Raw genomic sequence first — 19,519 nt, 5'->3', positions numbered from 1 at the left:
GAAGTGAAGATCAACCTCCTCCTGGTCCCAGGATTCCCAAAACCTTGCTTTTATTTATTGTACTTCTCTAAAGCACTTCAGGCTGTTATTGTATTCTGCCAACGCACGAGACTTCCCCACACGCAGGACACCAGGCCACCAGGAGGTCTGTGCAAACGTTCACAAGATGATCAAGTATCTGCCGTCGGGTTTCTCAAGCGCGGCACGGCCTCCAGCAAGGCTCCAGGCACCCTGCCTAGTTCTCAGTGCTTGGCAAGGAATCAGTTGAGATCTCCACGAGACCGGGGTCTAACTGTGCACTGCGAGCTGCCTGAGCTGGGATTTTGTCTTTCCCTTTTCTCCGAGGTGCTATGCACCTCCATATTGCTGTCTAAGTAATAATAGAACAAAAGGAGCCACGTAAGATGAGGCTTCTCTTATGCCTCCCATAGCACATGTAAAACAACTTTGCACATTCATTCCCATTGCAAGCAAAACCCAAGAGGCATTTCACTTCTCTATAGCACCAACTTTACAGTAACAACCACTCTCAAGTTAAGGATCACATAGACTTGGGTGCATGAGAAAGAGGACTCCTCCTGCTTGTTTCCTTGCTGTTTCAAGGTTGCATTCTCTTGCCCTGATGGACAGCATTTGGAGCGGGTGTGCAAGGGGTACCTTGTCACTGTTGACCTTGGCGTCCGTGGATCATGGGACCTGGCAGCGCATTAAATGTGAGAAGAAAGGCTGCAAGATGGATCGCTGCATCAGTGTCAGTGAGGTTGTGTGTGGGACCAGCCTGGGCATCTGTAACCTACAGCCAAGGGCTTACATCAGGGCTGAAGTCGGACATCCACCAGGTTCAGGAAGCCCCACTGCTTCCTTAACCTGACTGCTGTCTTTCTTTTACAGTTCATTAGCCTGAAATCGAGCCGATAATTTGCTCCATGTTTGTCTCAGCCGTCAGTACCATGCTGCCTCCATTATAAAATGCCACGAGTCCACTACCTTGAGTCCACGAGAAGGACCCGATGAGCTTCCAGACATCTTTTTCTTTTCAAGTTCTCATCCACAGCTGTCTCATTCCTCCCTGACACTAAAATAACAAAGGTCACAAGCTGCTGTTGTCCCCGACACCATCTAAACTGAAGCGTTACAACTCATGGCCAGATAGGCACGAGTTTCAGTAAGATAGACCAGAAGATGCGTAATACTTTACAGACGTAGTGGCTTTGCCCTGAGGAAGTGCCTGCTTCCCATTAAGGACAAACAGAACAGAAATCAGTGGAATTGCTCACACTGGAGGATAAACACAGGCGGTGCTAAGTGTCGACTTGTAAAGGAACGGGGTGAAATCCAGGCTTTGCTGCATTTGATGGCAAAACTCCCATTGACTTCACAGGCCCAGAATTCCCCCACGCACTCAGCCCTACAAAGCTTGGGAGTCTAAATATTACAAAATAATAAACACTATTAGGACATTATTATCCTATGGGTCACAAAGGGCAGACACAAGAATGCCCTGTTCTCCTAGTGTTACGCTCTTATAAATAGTCTTCCTTTCTGAGAAGCCCCGGTCGTGCATCTCCAACCTAAGCAATGGAGTGAAGAGGAAAAAGTAGTGTAAAACATGCAGGATGCTGGAAAGGTCTGAAGGGAGGGAAACGAGCCGTTTTCTTATTAAGGAGGCAGAGTTTGGGAATACGAAGGGAAACTTAATGAGAAAATGCAAACTTGAGAGGTCGAGTCCTCGCCGCGAACAGAAAGGAAATGAAACGATGCCAACCTGGCTGCACGCAAAGCCAGGCAAAACCCAGAGGCCGGCACAGTTTTCGGTTTCTATGACCACGGTCCTGCTACAAGCTCTAGATGAGCAGAGCATGAACTAAGAGAGCCAGATTCAGGCTCTTCAGATGCAGGGGCCCGCTGAAAGGGAACTCGTCGCAGAATCGGGTCTTGTATCCTGCTATGCAGGGCTATTATCGCAATGGAGTTGGGCCAACCATTTCTAGGGGCTTTCCAGACATTTAAGTGGCAGCCAGCCCCCATCTTGAACACGCAACCTGGAGAAATAGGCTAGAGGAAGGGGAATTACTAATAGGAGCATTTGATCCGACACTGAGACACCTTTTCTTTGTAGAACTATTGTTTATGCTTTGAGATAAATGAAGAGAGCCAGGCATTGGCCAAAGAGTCAGAAAGATATAGACACAATCCTCAGGAGCTCCCATCTAAACTTATGAACACAGAGAACATCGCCTATTCATTTATTCCAAGGGATTTGTCCTCACCCTAATCAGTATAATGAATTATACACCCCCCCACTCCATATACATACATTTTCATGAAACATGGTGCACTTTAGTTTATTGCATGGCACATGGCCACCAACGCTTTCAGCCCCTCTCGGCAGGAGAACGCAGTGCTTAAATGGGTTAAAGCAAATATCCCTTGAAGCCAAGCCTTCGCCAGCTGCTCCATCTTGAACTCGAGCTGCAAAATGCAAAGAGAACAGAATGCACAGTTGCACCATAAAACAAGGGGGAAAGAGGGGGGGAAGGAGAAAAAGACTCCTTTGTGGCTGACAAACTTGTGTTCCAGTTACACAATGTGGCCCATGTGCCTGTTCTCCAGCCTCAGCAACAAAGGAGGGGGAAGGCAGCGCTTCGTGATAAAGACCAGGAAGGCTTCACCACCATGATGGGAGGGATTGTAGCAACAGCCCTGCCATACCCAGCAGCTTTGCCCTCCCAAATGTCTTCCCTGCCACTTTCAAATGATATTTTTCTTATGAAACAGTCGCTGTAAAACAGAGGCACTGCTGTATTTTTTAGCTTCCCTTTGGAAGGAAAGTTATTTAAACATCACCCAGATCGGGAAGCGCTATTAAAAATGAAACTGAAGAGGAGCCAAATTCTTAGGTTGTTGCATATGTAGCGTCGAGCAGGTTCTGGCTGGTCATCTGCATTGTACTTGTGCCTCAATAAATATCCCAAGGAAAAGTGTGAACTTTCAGTCAACTTGCTACTTACCAGGGACAATATTTGCAAGACAATCTTGATCACCGAGACTGACAGCTTGGGAAGAACGCCATCGTATATTAAACCAAATGGAATTTGCAGCTATTTGTCATCCACAAACACTTTTTTTTTTTTTAATCATAAATTCCCCATTGGTAACAATCTGGATTGTTCAGTAAAAAGAAAAAGAAACAAGCTCCGAATAGGGACTACACAACGCGCTACCCACAAGGGAAGAGCATGCAGGTGTCTCTTCCATTACAAGGAGCTTCCTAAAACCAACATATTGGCATTTGAAACCTTTGTTCCACTGCAATCAGTGGTCAAAGTCTCATTGGTTTCACTCGTGGACTTGTAGGTTAGATGCAGAGGTAGTTTATGGGTCCCTGCAATCCTCATAGGCAAGAGGTAGGAGCTATTATAGGGCCCAGAGCTCTGAAGCCCTCTTACAAGTTTGATTTGAAAACCACTTGTGACTATAGGTGCACAAAAAGGAATCCACAGCTGCTCAGGAAGGTTCATATAGAAACAAAGGATGCTTGACCCGTCCGTGGACAAGACTTCATTAACAATGGGATGAAAATGAGATTGGGCAGCAGGCATCTCTATAGCCTTCAGAAACATGGTGTTTGAACAATACCCAAAGTGAAGTGGGTTCTTTCTTAAGGACAAAGTGTCCTGAAGCTACATTGTTCATAAATACACATTTATTTGTTTTATTAGAAATGCATAATTACAGCATTTTATAGCATTTTTCCCCTAGAAAAGTAGTTAAGCAACAGTACAAACAAAATTGTTAGTCTTTTGCAAATACATTTTCATTACACTGAACAGAAAACACCAGCAAAAGGCTAAGACTTGCAGTTATGGTGGGGGGAGGGCCGGGGGGGAGGGGGAAGTGTTCCTCTTTTTTTATTATTTTTTTTGTATGTTTTCCATTTTTTGTTATAAACACCATAGCAAATAAAAAAGCTGTTTAAACGGTGAAAAATATTTGAGCTCTTCATTTTCTATTGGTAAAGCAAGTACTGCAAAGCAGCAACATGTCTGATAAGATATCATGGACATTCAATGATATGATTCACAGAAGAAATGACAGGATGGAACATGACCGGTCATTCAGTTTTCACGTTCTGATTATTCTTTTTTTCGTTCTGGATGGAATTTTCTCTCTCTTAAATATACCTAAGGGATAACTGTGGATACCTTTGAAGATCATATCCTCAGCCGGTAGAGTGGTGTCGTTCCATTGAAACCAACAGACCTTTGCTGATTCGTGCCAGGTGAGACCCTAGCCCCACGTGTGCGAAAATGAACAAATAGACAGAACTCTGATATTTACAGGAGACGTATTTGAAAAGGTCAACGAGTCTGATGTCATCCTTTCCTTCCGCCTGTCGTGGCATATGAGCCACAACCCTCTGGCTCCCGACCGTGGTTGCTGCATTTGGGTCTTTCCAATTTTCACAGTTCCAATGCACTATTGGATCTGGATCGCTCCGTGCTCTATCTGCATTTCTGGCTGGATGGCCGATGGGAGGGTATCGGTGCTCTAGGTAAAGAAACACGAAAAGAAAATTAATGTGCATTCTGGTGTCTGAAGAACAACGGTACAAACCTTCTGGTGCCCAAACCGGCTTTGTGACGCAAGTGTTTTTAAAGACGGCAGACTCCAGCCGTCAGGATTCTTAACCCTTCTTCTCTCACAGACTTGCTGCGGGCCTTTCATGCAAATTGCTTTACCTTGCTATCTCAACCCATCTGGAAAACAAGAATGAGACCGCTTACTTGCCTTACAGGAGTGCCAGAAAAACTAGCAAATCTATCGCTGCATATAAGCTCAAAAAAATACTAAGTGTTGCTACAATACTAAATGTGTTATGCTTTTGCTTTATTCTGAATATGCTATTACCTTCCTCTTGGTGATGTATAAATCTCAAGGAAGATTTGGTGATAAAGATGCATCTAAAACTATTTTATTTTTCTATAGATGGGCAAAGAGCAGGGGAGACTCACTACTGTTAAGGCCAATCTGTGTTACGACTCCTGGTAAAATGCTGCTTAAAGGAGGTAAAATACTTATGAAGCTGCTTGGAAAACAGTCTTTAAATCCCAGTGAAAAAAGAAGAGCAGGGAAGGAGGGGAGAGAGCTAAACCAGAACAAAATGAAAAGAAGCTCATTCACATGTAAGAGTTGTATCCCTTTGACAATAATGATGTATTTAACCTGGACAACTCCTCTAACGCGGTACAGTTATAATCAATGTGATGCAGTGCTCTACGCCGAGACAGCTAATCCCATACAGGATGGGGTATAAATGATGCCATTATTAGGCATAATCTGTGTACCACCAGAAGTGCTTCTGCACTAAAGGCTGCACATGTGCAACCATTTGTTGAAAAAGAAAAATCCCAACCCTAGCCAAAATAGTTAAATCAGTGCAGAAACCCACGTAAACCAGGCCTACAATAGATTTGAAATGGGAGTTCACACATGTTTTAACACTACAGTACTAAACCTTTACCATGTACAATGGGCCTTTTTGTCCAGTCTGCCCACGTTTGTCAGATAGCACATTTAAGTGAAATTCACACCTAATAAACAAGGTCAAATAAGAATAAAACCACTGTAAATGACCTGGTACATTCTGTAAAATTAGCTTTCCTCCTCTAAAAAATCTTCCTAGTGGGCCCAAATCCTCCTTCCCTTTCCTACCGAGAGGAACCAGACTTGTATGAAACAGATTTCAATATATATATTAAAATCTATGCTACATACGTAGTAATACTTTGCAGAACTTGATTTACTGTCTAAAATAAAAGGTGTTTGCATTAGCAAGGCTGGCAAGCGAGTGGTCTCAAGGTGTGACAGATTTTGGAGGACGCAAGTTAACCTACAGTGTCACATAAGCTCTACCTTCAAGTCCACTGATACTTTGGGCACAGGGCAGAAGGAGGAGAGCAGCAGCTTGGCCCTTACAGAAGATCCTTTTTGACACCCTACCCCTCCCAGCAGCACGACAAAAATGGAAACATGAGCAATGGCTTCCCTACCTTAATAGCTTTCTATACAGTAATGATTTATTTAGTCAAAGGAAAACTCGGAGAGGTTCAAAATGTCGAAAGCTTTGTTCCTAAATTAAGGTTTCCCTGCAACATTAATCCCATCCGTGCCTCTGTGTTCTTTTGCCAGTAATCGCACATACCCACACCAATTTTTCCTATGGAATTTTATGGGGCATTTGATCACTTATTTACTGGTTCTCTGTGGTAGTGCCAATATGGAGAATAATGCCAACACCTTGTCGACCGCCAAACTGTAAAGTGACCACCCAAACACCTGAGAAAAATATTTGGAAGGAAAAAAAAAATCAGTATCTACAACAGAAACGCTCATTATTTTTTTAAAGACTCAGCCCAGAAGTGGGAGGATGTCTGAAGGGGAATAGAGGTGGCCCCGTGCTGTGGACTTTGACCACATTCCCAGCGCTACCAAAATTTAATCCTGGGTCAGGTGGTTTTCATGAAAACAAAATAGCTCATACTTTGGCATTACCACACTGCTCACATTTACTAACACGTTGCAAATAATAGTGCTAGAAACGAAGAACACTCCCAAGTTGTGAAAATAAGCAGCTCTCAACCCTGCCTTTGTCTGCAGCTTTGTACCTGGAATGCGCTACTGATACGTTTGCAATTATATGTCTGACCACCTGGCACCTCTACTCATACCCAAAATGAATATGCCAGTGCAAAACTGGACAGGTATAAACTGAATTTACTACTCAATACCCAGGCATTTGTATCTCCTTCTGTTCAGTGCAGGGAGAGACTGATTTAACAAAGCCTCACTTGGGCTTTCAATTTTCCTTGCGCAGCCAGGAGTTAGGCACAGTTTGCAGGTACAAAGGTGAGACCAGAGGTGCTTACATTTTCAGGCCCGCAGGAGTTGCTTGCCTTTGCTTTTCTGAACTTGGAGTGTGCACAGGGCACTAAATCCTGGCCCTGCAGGAGAATAATGAACTCCACTTTAGAGAGGGGTGGCCTACAGGAAGAGATTCAAAATGACCAAGAATGCCACGGTGCGTCTCCAAAGAGCCTCCGAAACGGAGAAGCAGGGTGTTGCTACCTCACTCTGCTGGGAAAGACATTTCATTTCCACCCCACCCGCCTTTGAAGAACAAGCGCCTTTCCAACACGAGGCAAGTCCAATCCATCCTTTCAGCCAAACTGCTTTTTGACCTGTTTACTCAAGTCATCTTCGCATCTTAAAATGATGCAAACGTCCGGATGGGCTTTGCTGCTTTGTTTCTGCAGCTCCTTCATTGTTAGATTGCATAAATGACTTACCCTGCGCTTATTTTTAGCCTCGTCTGCATTTCCTTTTGTACCCCCCTCGCACTCCCCATTCCTTTCCGTTTTATTTCAGCTTGGTATAAATCTCTGCGGTTAACCACAATATTAAAACCTAACACGGTGCGAAATGTCTCCGCAAAAAGGAGCGACTCCGATGGTGGCTGCCAATCGTATGGGAGACAGATGCTCGTGTTTATGACCGGACTCCACAACTGACTCCCTCTCAGTTCTGATAGCCAAGAAAGGAGGAGGATACAGTCCCAAGCAACGTGCTCCACAACATAATTAATCAGAATTAAATTATAGGAGCACTCAGAGGCCCAGAATTGGGATGGCAGTTAGCTATTACAGCAGAATCTCTAACCGTGTGGTGCATGTGCATTTTATGGCGGAGAGCCAAAGACATGCCGAGTGCTTTAAAAGTTTACAAGATATATGTACGGTTAGATCCCTGAACACACAGGTGCTTGTTGGCTAAGACACCATTAGGGACGAGCATGACCAAAGATACTAACGTGTTGTGGGGGCTGGAGAGGATTAGCAACGTGGCAAATGTATGGGAAGGCCATTAAGGGTTTGCCTACGCAGGAAATTATCCTGCAGTAAGGTGCAAGCTCACAGCACCTTCACGTCTCCGCACTAACTCTGTGTCAGTGGTCTTAACGCGCAATGGCCACGTCCAGACGAGTGTGGCCGTGCGGTATGTGGCACCGCAGACACCGGTGCCACATACCTCGTGTTCAGTTGATCTCCGCACTGCAAGGGAGCAGTGCGGGGGGTGGAGGTGGTTAAGCCATGGAGAGAACTCATGGAGAAAAAAAGCAGAGCAGTGCATGCACAGGCAGCTTAAAAAGCAGAGCTGGGCCACCTGGAGAAGTGCTGTGGCTGCCAGCCAGGCTCCGTGTGACAGACTCGCCACTGCTGCAGCCCTGGGAGACCACCAGGACCCCAGGTAAGGCCCCCAGCCTCCACTACCACCCCCGAGGTAACTTGCCGTGCGCCAGAGTGCACATGGTATGGGCTTTCCCTGGGGACAACTAGCAGTGGCACAAGGTGCACTAGTTGTCCAAACATCCACACCACGTGTGGACGCAGCCAATAAGTGCAACATTGCTGACCGCTTTATTACAGTGGAGTGAGCTCTCTCACAAAGGGCATTTAAAATGTGCACAAGACTCCCATGCTGAGAGTTGGTACAGAAGAGCTGGAGCAGTGTAAATATCTATGCCAGCACTCTAACTTCCCTGTCCAGGAAAGGCCAAAGAGATCATGTTTGCTTGCTGTTTTTAGGACAGGGACTTTGGGATCGCATTCATTTGACTTATAATGGTAAGAGAGTTTGCAGCATTTGCCTGCTTTTCCGCTATCTCTTTAATCAAGGAGTGGGAGTGGAGATTAGATGTGGAATGCCGCAGGGAAGAAGCGAGTCTGGAGGAGAGATTTAGAGGATTGAATTTTGTGCATGCACAGGTGATGAGTGTTACAGGGGAACCTACCAGCCTGCTTCATAAGGACTAGAAGCCAAAAAGGCCTCAAGGGACCATCTGTCTTCCAATAACCTAACGTCAGTGGTGCTGGAAGTGCTGGTTGGCCATGGTGCGATCCAGAGGTGATGGGTTGGCCCTGCTTCACTGAGGACTCTGCAATGATTTCCCTCTCCATAAAAATCAAATCATCTCTTTGCCACTTTTCTTGCTGAAGCTCCAGTTTTGGTCTATATTTCAGTGCTGTACTTTTTGTGTCAGGGTGGAGACCGCGAATGCTCTGGAACGTTTCATTTTCACCCTCCTTCAAATAATTTATTGAACCATATGTTCCTTTTCGATTAAGTAACAGTATTAGCTTGGGGGGGGGGGGGTTAGGTACCCAAAGGCCTCTAGGTGTGGACACCCTATAAATAAAAATGTTGTATTACTACTATTGTTATTTCTAATGTAGTGTTAAAAGCCTAATAAGACTCCTGGACATAGAAGATCTGCTTCAGGTTACATGTGGCCCTTGCACATCGTTAAGGACATGTGTCCTTGCAGAACAAATAGGAAAAGTTTCCTTCCATTCATTATGGAATCTGTTGTCAGTGCCTGCTAAGAATAGCAGGCCTTACTTACCATGCCTATCTATTAAAAATTCATATAAAAATAAGCACAGAAACTGTTATTTAAGCCTTAATACAAGAGCCATTGAAAACTGCCTTGCTTCACCAATCTGAACATACTGAGCAATCTCTATTTCTCTACTGGGCACAGATCACTCGAATTACTAGGAGTAGGGCAACATTTGTCAACTAAGACTTTTTTTTAAAAACAAATAATGCAATCTGGTTAAACCAAAAAAATCTCATGAATGCATCCAGGTTTTCTTTTCTCCCTGCCCCCCCCCCCTCCCCCGCAAGAGCCTCTGAAAATAATCCACCCCGCCCCCCAAAATATTAAGTCTCATTTTGAAATAGTTTTAAATGAAACATGTTTTCCAATTTGCCCTTCAAATTTATTTTTTTTAAATAAGCAAAAAGGCTCAAAAACAGCAAGGCAAAAATAGTTCTTAAAAAGTTTCATTTCAACTTGTAAAAAATAAAATATTTTATTTTGACTGAATCTGAAACCAAAGTTTTTTCCCCCAGTTTTTCGGAGCTCCCAAAAAACCCAAGCAATCCACTATTTAAAGAGCTCTCCTTGGTGTGTTTTGGGAGGCTTTCAAAGGACCAAACCTATGCTTTGTAAATTGAAGCTATTTTGGGGTCATAATGTAAAAATGGTTTCTCATGGTAACCTACTGTATGAGAACCACACTGGATGACACCAGAACTTGCAAAATGCAACATTTTCTGCACAGACCTGATACAACGGTTTTCTAACCAAAGCCAATGTCTGCAGCCAGTTTACAAATCTCCAAGTAATAGGGGGTTGCGATGGCAAAAGTGACAAAAATCCAACTCAAAGTCTTGCCAGTGGCATAGATATGCTAACATGATATACAATATATGGGCAGCAAATGGAAGCTTATTTTGCACTGCAGACAGACACACCGGAGGGATTACGCCTACAAAAGCAGGCTGTAGCCTATGTTGGGAGGGAGGGAAGGAGGAGAAGAAAGCCTTCAAAAATGGTCATTTGAAAATGTGCCATATGGCGGTCATCTGTTGCTACTTCAAGGAGAGAACAAGTCACTGGGCATGTATTCTTGCTCTGTGACAGCCAGGCTACCTTCAAGCAGCTTGTGACCATTGCAGAGCTTGAGTGACTTTATGCTTCCTAAGGTGACTTTTCTACATCATCAGTGATATGCAAATTCCTTCAATGATATGAATATTCATCCTGATGTAGAAGTGCCATAAATGCCATTATAAGAGAGCGCTTCAAGTGTCCCCTTCACAACTAACTCTGCAGCTCACATGGGGAAGCTGGGCAGGAGATCAAAATGATGGGAAAACTATGGTGAGGAAGGCAATGGCATTCTTCAAGGAGCCTGGACTGGAGAACCTCAACCTCCAAGACATCCTCTTGTCATAACTCCAGGCAAGCTTCTTCTCTCTGTCCCGTCATCCTGGTGCTCAGCCTTTAAGGATGCAGGAAAATGTCCATGACAAAAAAACCCCTATTTTTTAGGGGCATAAAACAAGGACTTCCAGATAGAAATGAATCCAAAACTAATCAAAGGCTATTTATACTATTAACAAAATGGAAGCGCTAATTGGAGAAGCAGGATAAGACTGACAGGAATGGAGTATTTGTGGTCAGAAGCACAATTTCTTCGATAGAAATTCGTATTGCTTCAAGTACTTGCAACTGGGGGCAGAGTGGGGCGAATACATACTTGAGTAGTAGCAGCGTGATCCGTCACTGGTGCCAGCTGGACGTATTGGACCTGGATATCGCTTCCTTGGAGCGGAGATCCATCGACACCCCCAGAAGCAGGATCAGCCGAAGCAACCGCTATCAACTGCGCACCTTGTAATACCTGCAAGTCAACCAACAAACTGTTTTGTAGACAACCAAAAATCACAACAGCGCTGTGAAACACCTGCAACTCCAAAAAGACGTCAGATGGAAACCTCCCCCACAAAAAAACCAACCTATGCATCGGTAAGAGTTAAAGTTAACTTGCAAGAGTTTCCAAAAGCAGGAGGTATTCATGCTGAAGGGCTCTTATGCTGGATGCACTTTGCTGTGTTTTGCTTTAAGACGTCTGGTTGCTCTCAGTCCTGTATTGAAAAGGCTAGCAGGGAGCATACCTGGAAATACTTAACTCTCTTACAATCCCACAAAACAGTTGCGTTTCAGGTGCATCAGCAATGGAACAAAACCATCCCTAGGGACTCTGCTCAATACTCCAGCTTTCATTTGTTATGCTACAATAAAACGCCGAGTCAATACAGAAGAATGAGGCGGTTCTTGATAGAGGTAAGGGCGATTCGCACGTGATATTTCTTAAACCTAACGACTGAGGGTCTTTTCCTTGGGACAAGTGGACCCGTTAGCTTCTACAAGTGTTCGGAGGAGAGGAATGAGACCTTCGCATTTACAAGCATGTGAAGCATAGGGGAAAAAAGTATGCCTAAACCCAACTCTCTGAAGTCAATGAGTAACCGACTGGTAAGTGCAATGGGGCCTTGGTGAAGGGTGTTGAGGCCTTACGTGAAACAAGGAAGTGCTCTCACAAGTGTATAAGGAAGGACACCATCAACCCAACTAGACATTTGAAGGAAACCCAAAGCAGAGCCCCACAGTTAAGGACCAGAGGCCTAGACAGTGGGCCCCAGGGCTAGGCCTTTTTCTGCTTGATCCTATGTCTGTATAAAAACCTTTGGCTTCATGTCATACATGTATCTTCAGGTGCAGGAATGTGGGATGGGAAAAAGGCCATTGCGGGGTGACAAGTTTTTCTTATCTCGCTGTGCCATCGGGATAGGGTTGCCAATCCTCCTGGATTGGCCAGGAGTCTACTGGAATCAGCATCGATCTCCCGGTGACTACTGAAAGCAATCCGGGAGATTGATACAGGTAGTCCTCGACTTACAACGTTTCAAGTTACAACGTTTCGCACTTACAACATTTATAAATTGACACTGTTTCAACTTTCTGACATCAGTTTCAACTTTATGACGCTTGATCTGATGCCATGCCGTGCCAGTGAACAAGTTCGCTGCGTCGCCCATCTCCCGTCTGTCCAAACTTGCTTGGACACTTTCTTTAAGAGAGCAGACAACACTCCAGAAAAACCTGCAGCCAGGACTCCTGAGAAGGCTCCAGTCAAAAACCCTTCAAAAAGTGCAACCAAGTCACTTGAAAGAAGTCCTTCCAAATCAATATGATTGCTATTTGCAATATAAATACATTAATGTATCTATATTACTCATCTATAAGTGATTGCCTACAAACTACTGGGTTATTTTTGGTGAAAATGGGGTATCGGGCCTTGGCTCAGGAACCAATCCCCCATTTATAACGTTGTTTTCTATGGAGAAATCAGTTTTGAGTTACAACACTTTGACCTAAGACACAGTCTCAGGAACCAATTGTGTCGTAAGTCTGAGGACTGCCTGTATTGTGAACGGGTTGAACAGTACATTACGTCATGTTGGGGGGAAAAAAACCTCCCAGAATAGCTTCAGTCAGAGTTGGCAACCCTACACCAAGAAGCAAGGAACCGCTGCTGCCGTGCTACCGTAAAGATTTGTAGCTTTTATTTTCTTAAACAGTCGTGGAAATGTACTTCGGGAAGCATTTTACATCAACATACAGCAGTTTTCAAAAATATATCATGGCTATTGTCCTACTAATGAATGAGATAACTTCCTGGGTGCGAGCAGAAACAGCTGATCGTGGGCTCCTAAGTCCGCAAGTAGTTATTGTAAAGTCTTTGAGTTGCTTCAGCTAATTATGCAATAATGTCAACAGAACAGAACATTCCCACAAAAGAACGGTCTCTTGCTGCTACGTAAATAAGGAGACAAAGCCAAGATATTCACTCGAGCGGCCAAAGACATTAATCTTGTGACAACATATTGTTCTGATGGTTGTGCTCCTATCATATAAGAAAGGTGTCAATTCAATCATTATTTCTACAGAACATTTGTGCTCATTTCCCCATTCCAGCTCTGCATATGGACTAATCCAGGTAACAGGCTCCTTCTCGGCTTCACACAATTGGACCAACTGATCCGTTAAACAGTTTATTTGTGTATTTTTATGATTCAGCTCTTTTGACAATTAACGTATTGTGTTTGTGAAGTGAGGAAGGAACGTGATACCAGAATAACATGTCACATTGAACCGATACATCCTTTCCTTTAAACCCATCCTGATCTTAGAGTCGCCCATTTTAGTTTTCAGATGCTAAACTTCTAAAGTCAGCTTCCCAAATCACAGCCATCATCAGATTTTTATTACAAAGAGAAAAGAAAACAGAAGAAATCAGAGAACAAAGAACAAATAATGAACTTAGCAAGATTTCCTATATAAAAATAGAGTTTGTCAGCTGATGTCCAGGGGAATGGCCATGGACGTACACCAGAAGTTCTCTGGGGAGCTTGGGAGACAAAGGAAGTTACTTTTCTAAGTGACTATGATGAGTGCTGCCAGGATCTCATATGGCTCTTGAGTTTTCTTAGGGGCAGTCAAGAAAAGAAGACCAAATTGCATAAGACTGCTTGATTTTGTTTGTACAGGGCTGTATTACATTCTCCATTTCTTCTCGCTGACATATATTTTTATAACTAAGATACGTATATGTCTGTGTGTAGAGCGGGCATCTCCCCCTCCCCGGCATTATTGAGTACATATTAGCCAGGAAGAATAACACTTGACAACTTACATCTTCTTACATCAGTTGTATTTTGTCTGCCAAACCCCAGAATAATAGTGTGTGACTGGATTCGACATCCCTTTGACATTATGACTATGTAATTGAAATTATGTTACACCAAAAAAAAGCTTATAGCTTTTTAGTACCGAAGTGTATGCGTCTCTTCATAACTGCACTTCTTCCAGCAACCTTTGGCAATCCTCATTTTCATGGCATGTAATATGGAGGAGAAATAGTAAACCTTGTATATTATTTTACAATTAACTTACACGATTCTTGGCAATCCACAACTTTGTGTTTTAAACACCTTCCTGCCAGTGACCCATGTTAATTTCCACATGCAATACCTATTGATATTTAATATATTCTTCTGTATTGGTTTACTGAGACTATGTAATATGATGAACTATTTGTATCAGACTTTTCCCCAGGGGATGCTTTGATTCATAATTCAGGCTACATCTAGAGTGCATTTGAGAGTGCAATTCCTGCACAAGGAGACTTACTGAGTCACTTTACTTTAGTTAGCTTGAGTAATAGCTGTAATTACTTGGCAGCATGGGCTGTACCAGCCTGGCAAGGACCCTGCATATCCATGTTGATGGCTGACACCTACATTGTCATGGTTTCTCTACAAACACAAAGTGAAATAGCTAGGTGAACATACATGTATATGTGTCATAATATACCTCTAAATACACCACTTCTCAGTGTGGCTTTTATCCTTCACAGCAGGGTATCATTACACTGCCTTCTGCTATTCAGCGCAGACGTACCCAGACCCTTGTTCATCTCTCTTGGGACTTGCTTCTTTTTCAATGTCCTCTTTCCAAAAGTGGAGGGAGCAGACATTCAAAAAAATATAAAAAATTAGGCAAGCGTTTTAGCACATCAAGAACGAAAAATTAGCCATTGTGGAATAAGTGTTCATAACATAGAAATCCCTTTTCCTGCAACAGCTCCCATTGGTGCAAAACTGGGAAATTAAAGGTGGCTGTCTCCATCACTGACAGGCAAGGTGAAACAAGAGCATACAGTGATTTCCCCCAAAGTTATGTCAAATTCTTACGGTCCTATTAAATACGGGAACATTTCTAGTTTGTCTGTTTCAAATTCCAGATCAGTTTAAGGAAAAAAGCTCAGAAGCTTACAATTCAAATCACAGCCTTCTTGGTAATAATCCAGTGGCCTTTATTTTTTAATCACATAAACAATGCTGCTAAAATGAACTGATGAATACAAGATAGTCCCAACACTACTTTTTTTCCCCATGGGTGGATGAAGGTGAAAATCAAGGAGGAAAATCCCAAACTTAAATTAAACCAGATGATGCAGCTTTAAACAAAGAATGAGGAGCAAGATCTCAGTGTCTTCAGGAATTAGAGATTATGTTCTAAATAAAGTATTTTGCTACTCCTATTTGAAGTGCTGTTGCAATTAAAAACACAACCGGATGACAAAACGAGATAGAAAATTCCCATTCTGACCCCTTCTTTTTCAAACAGGATTTGGCAATAACGCATTTAGAACTGCCACCGCAATGCTGCAGTATATTATTTTAAATTTGTTGAGTCAAAGAGCGGACAGAGCCAATTCAGTCACAGCCCAGTGCACTTGATCCCTCTCTGTAGGACTCCAAACCGCTCTATCACATGACGAGAAGACCTACCAAAGAGAACAAAAGTACTCTCATAACTACCCACATTGTATTCATAAGATAATGCAAATAATCAGAGAATTTCTCTAAACCCAATGGATGGAGAATATCACACCACCAGCCATTTCATTATACATTGGCAATACTGGGAATAATGTATTCCTTCCAACTATTGGGAATGAATCTCTCTAAATATTCTACGTTCATTGTGGATAGACTATTAAAGCTGTACCATTTATTTGCCTTCATGCAGACTTGTAAGGCATTAGGAAGTAGCTATATTATATATATTTCTGTATAAGTGCACATTGCAACTAGGAAGCATCTCAACAAACTTTCTACTTGTGACATGCAGTAATACTGATAAATCCTTCACGCAGAAGGATCCTAGTGCAGAAAATGCCAAAGTCAATGGGAATCTTTCTATCGTCTTTCAATGGGGACTACAGATTTTTATCCAATATATTCCAAGTGCTTCATAAAAGTGGATATATTACCACCTCCATTTCATATATGAGAAAACCAAAATCCATTGAGGGGAAAAGTAACTTGCCTGCACCACACAGACAGTCAGAAATAAGAAAGAGAACATAATCCAGGTTGCTTGAATGCAAGTCTTGTTTTCAAATCAGTAGGTTATACTAGCAAGAAGCTTCGAGCTGGGTAAACCATGTTGTGATATTAGCCCACTTCATTTGAATTCAACTGCATTTGCTACTTCCATGGTAATTTTTTTTTACATCAAATGTAAAATAAGTTCACGGGCTATACCAACACAACACATGGTAAGAGGGAGTGGAGACTGAAGACTTTCTATCAGGTGGCATTAAACCAGGAGCTCTGCAAGAAAACCTTGGCAAATGGTCCTCGTTCAAGAATAAAGCCTTTGTTTGGATGTTCACAGGATCTCTGGACCACCAGTTCAGCTCTGTAATTCCTACCTGCTACTGACCTTAAAAATAAAGGAATTGTATTGAAAAACTAAACAAACAATCTGTCCTGAAAATGAACTTTTCTTCCCAATTCCATTGGGCTTCCTGACATCCTCTCTCGCTGCTCAAAAACAGGTAATAGAAGATGGCTAAACTAAAAATAACAAACTGCACTTCCAGTGGAAATGATTATTATTTCAGACACTAAACGCTCGTGAAACAAGCAGCTCGACAATGATCTTTCTTTTCTTTAGGCACGAGAGCATGGAAATATTTGACGCTGAGCGTGGCTTAAGCTAAATCAAGCCACGGTGAAAGTTCAATTAAATGTTGGAGGAGGAACAACCCTACGTGATCCCAACTTTAAACATCAAATAGATAAAAGTGTTCTTTTAAAATAATTTTGGGAGACAGCATTAAAAAACAGAAACCATATTTGGTCAGCTAATATTGTCTGATGTCTCAATGTACTGCAGAACTAAGAGTGAGAAAACGGTTTCTGTCTTGACAGTGAAACAGGTTTAAATGCTTCAAGGAATTGGAGTGTATTGCTTATATTACAGGGCTGTACAGTTATTAAAGTAAGTGATTAGAAAGCTGGAATGGGTTATTTGTTAGGTTCCTCGAAGTGGTTTTTGCCTTTTTTTTTACCTTATCTTAAAACGAAGGCTGTAACGCTCTTCTCCGCAAACAGAAAAGCTATATGTTATTAACCTGATTCACAGCTCTACCCACTGTTCTGAATCATTACTGCGCGTGCTTCCCTCCGCAGACCCGATGAAGAATTGTATTTGATGATTTATACTTGAAAACCTATCTAACTTTATTCCAATCACAGAGTTGGTCCAATAACAGGTATCACCCCAAAAATCCTTGCCCCTAAGCTATTTAGCAAAGAAAGGGAGGCGGGGGAGCCCATACAAAGCCAGGACACTTTAGAACGGGTAATGAATACATATTTTTACATACATTATTACTAAAATTTAAATCGGCACTTGCCAAACAGTCTGTACAAATAATTCTTCTTTCAGAAATTTTTAGATTTTAGGATGGAAAAGAAGTGAAAACGCCAAGACATGCTCGGTGCCGAAGGTCTCGGCATTCGAAAGCACAGACGCAACGTACTGCATCTGCATAACTTTTTTTAAACAGATCACATCACGGGAGTATGCCGCTGGTATTTTAGGAATATCTTATCTGAGCTAAAAATTCTTGGGGGGCTTGACAAAACGTACTCTCTTGTCAGACATGAGTCTCACTGACCTACTTTTGGAGAGTACTTTTGAACATTAGGGATCAAAGTCTAGCTGGCACAGTGGAGAGGTGCTGTAGCACCCACTGAGAAATGACCCACTACTCTAGTGTTGCTGGAGTGATGTTGAAGCTGTGATGGTCCAGGAATCACACAAAAGTCAAGAAGAATACCTTCATTTCAAACCTTGGCTAACTTTATTCCAGCCACACAGTTGGTCCAATAAAAGATATCACCCCCTAAAATCCTTACCCGGGATTGTCTCCCCATTTTGTAAACCTCCCAAGGCAAGAATCTGGAGGCAGGCTGTGGGTCCACCTCCTTTTATGACCTTGCTTCTGTGCTACCAGCGCTTTCATGCACAAGTATCGAAAGCCTTAATATCTCTTCTTCAGGGCCCTCAAGGGACGAGGCATAGTGACCTCAAGGATTACCTTGTCCTCTCGGGTGACCATGGCATTGTAGGGTGCAAACGAACAAAGGCACACCTCTTGTGCTTGGTTAACACTAGCAAAATCCTTTCCCACCACTTAGGAGATCTCTCAGCCTTTCAAAACAAAATGTAAAATCCATTAAAGATCGTTTTTATTTCGCCCCCAATAACAACCCTTGGGATGATGGAAGGAAAAACTTGTTAATGTTGCTGGGGAATACAGGATTACAGTCTTCCTGAGCGAATGTTTATTTTACTCAATTTTGCATGCATCTAGATACCACAGTGATAAAGATTAGACAGTAGCAGACAGATTAGATAAACTGAACTTAAATAAGACAGACAGACTCCCTCCGGGCCGCACAGAGCACACATCCCATGCCCACACATTATCCCTTCTCCCTGCAGCAATAATCTATGCAAAGGCTTGTTGCTAAAAAATCCCAAAAGCAGGCACTACCTCCTCAATGACCTGAATTTCAGTCTTGCTTTCTCTTTTTTATCTAGTTTACTCTCAGTGTTCTCCCTATCTCTTTCCTTCTGAAGTCCTGCCGTTAAGGGATGGGTACAATACTGGCTCTGTGAACCTGGGAATTTCTTTTCTTTTCCTTTTAGTATGATGATTACCATGGAAATGCACATAATAATGAATTAATAAAAATAACGAAAGCCAAATACGCACTCTGCTCTCCTCCTTTCCATTTAGAAGAGGGTTTCAGTCCACAACTAATAGTTCCCACTGAGCATTCAACTGCCAGACCAGAAAAAGACAGATTAAAACGTAATAGGTTTTCCTTGGTTTCTTCCAAAATCGCTTGAGCATAATTTCCAAGCTTGGTACAGCACAATCGCATCCTCAGCTGATTTATGCTTATCATTAAAAAATGACATATTACAACTATCTAAAAGAATCAAGTCACCCTCTAAGATTTCAATCTAAAAAAAATGGTTATTGTCTTGGAAAAACTAAAAGTCTCTTTATACAGAAAGGACAAGTTTATCAACCTCACAAGGATCCCTCCATCACTTTCTAAGCTTACTCTCACTTGTGTCGTTCTGTGGGCTGCCCCCCCAATAATGTAGGTG

The 19,519-nt window shown here is 42.6% G+C and overlaps 1 protein-coding gene across 3 annotated transcripts in view; it reads right to left on the bottom strand.

Moving 5' to 3' along the window:
- Positions 1–3,688: 3,688 nt before the first annotated feature.
- The window catches only part of BANP (BTG3 associated nuclear protein), a 215,539-nt gene continuing 199,708 nt past the window's right edge, over positions 3,689–19,519 (bottom strand). For 2 of the 3 annotated variants that reach the window (XM_014607885.3, XM_059713931.1), the window contains 2 exons: positions 11,169–11,312; positions 3,689–4,551 (listed from right to left, as the gene is read on the bottom strand). In XM_014607885.3, the coding sequence (XP_014463371.1) occupies positions 4,480–4,551; positions 11,169–11,312 (216 nt within the window). In that variant the 3' untranslated portion in view covers positions 3,689–4,479. The other variant, XM_059713929.1, reaches the window with a different exon arrangement.

Source organism: Alligator mississippiensis, chromosome 10 (genome assembly GCF_030867095.1).
Source record: "Alligator mississippiensis isolate rAllMis1 chromosome 10, rAllMis1, whole genome shotgun sequence".
NCBI lineage: Eukaryota > Metazoa > Chordata > Crocodylia > Alligatoridae > Alligator > Alligator mississippiensis.
The sequence above is the reverse complement of the archived record's forward strand: the minus strand, read 5'-3'. Positions and strand labels throughout refer to the sequence as shown.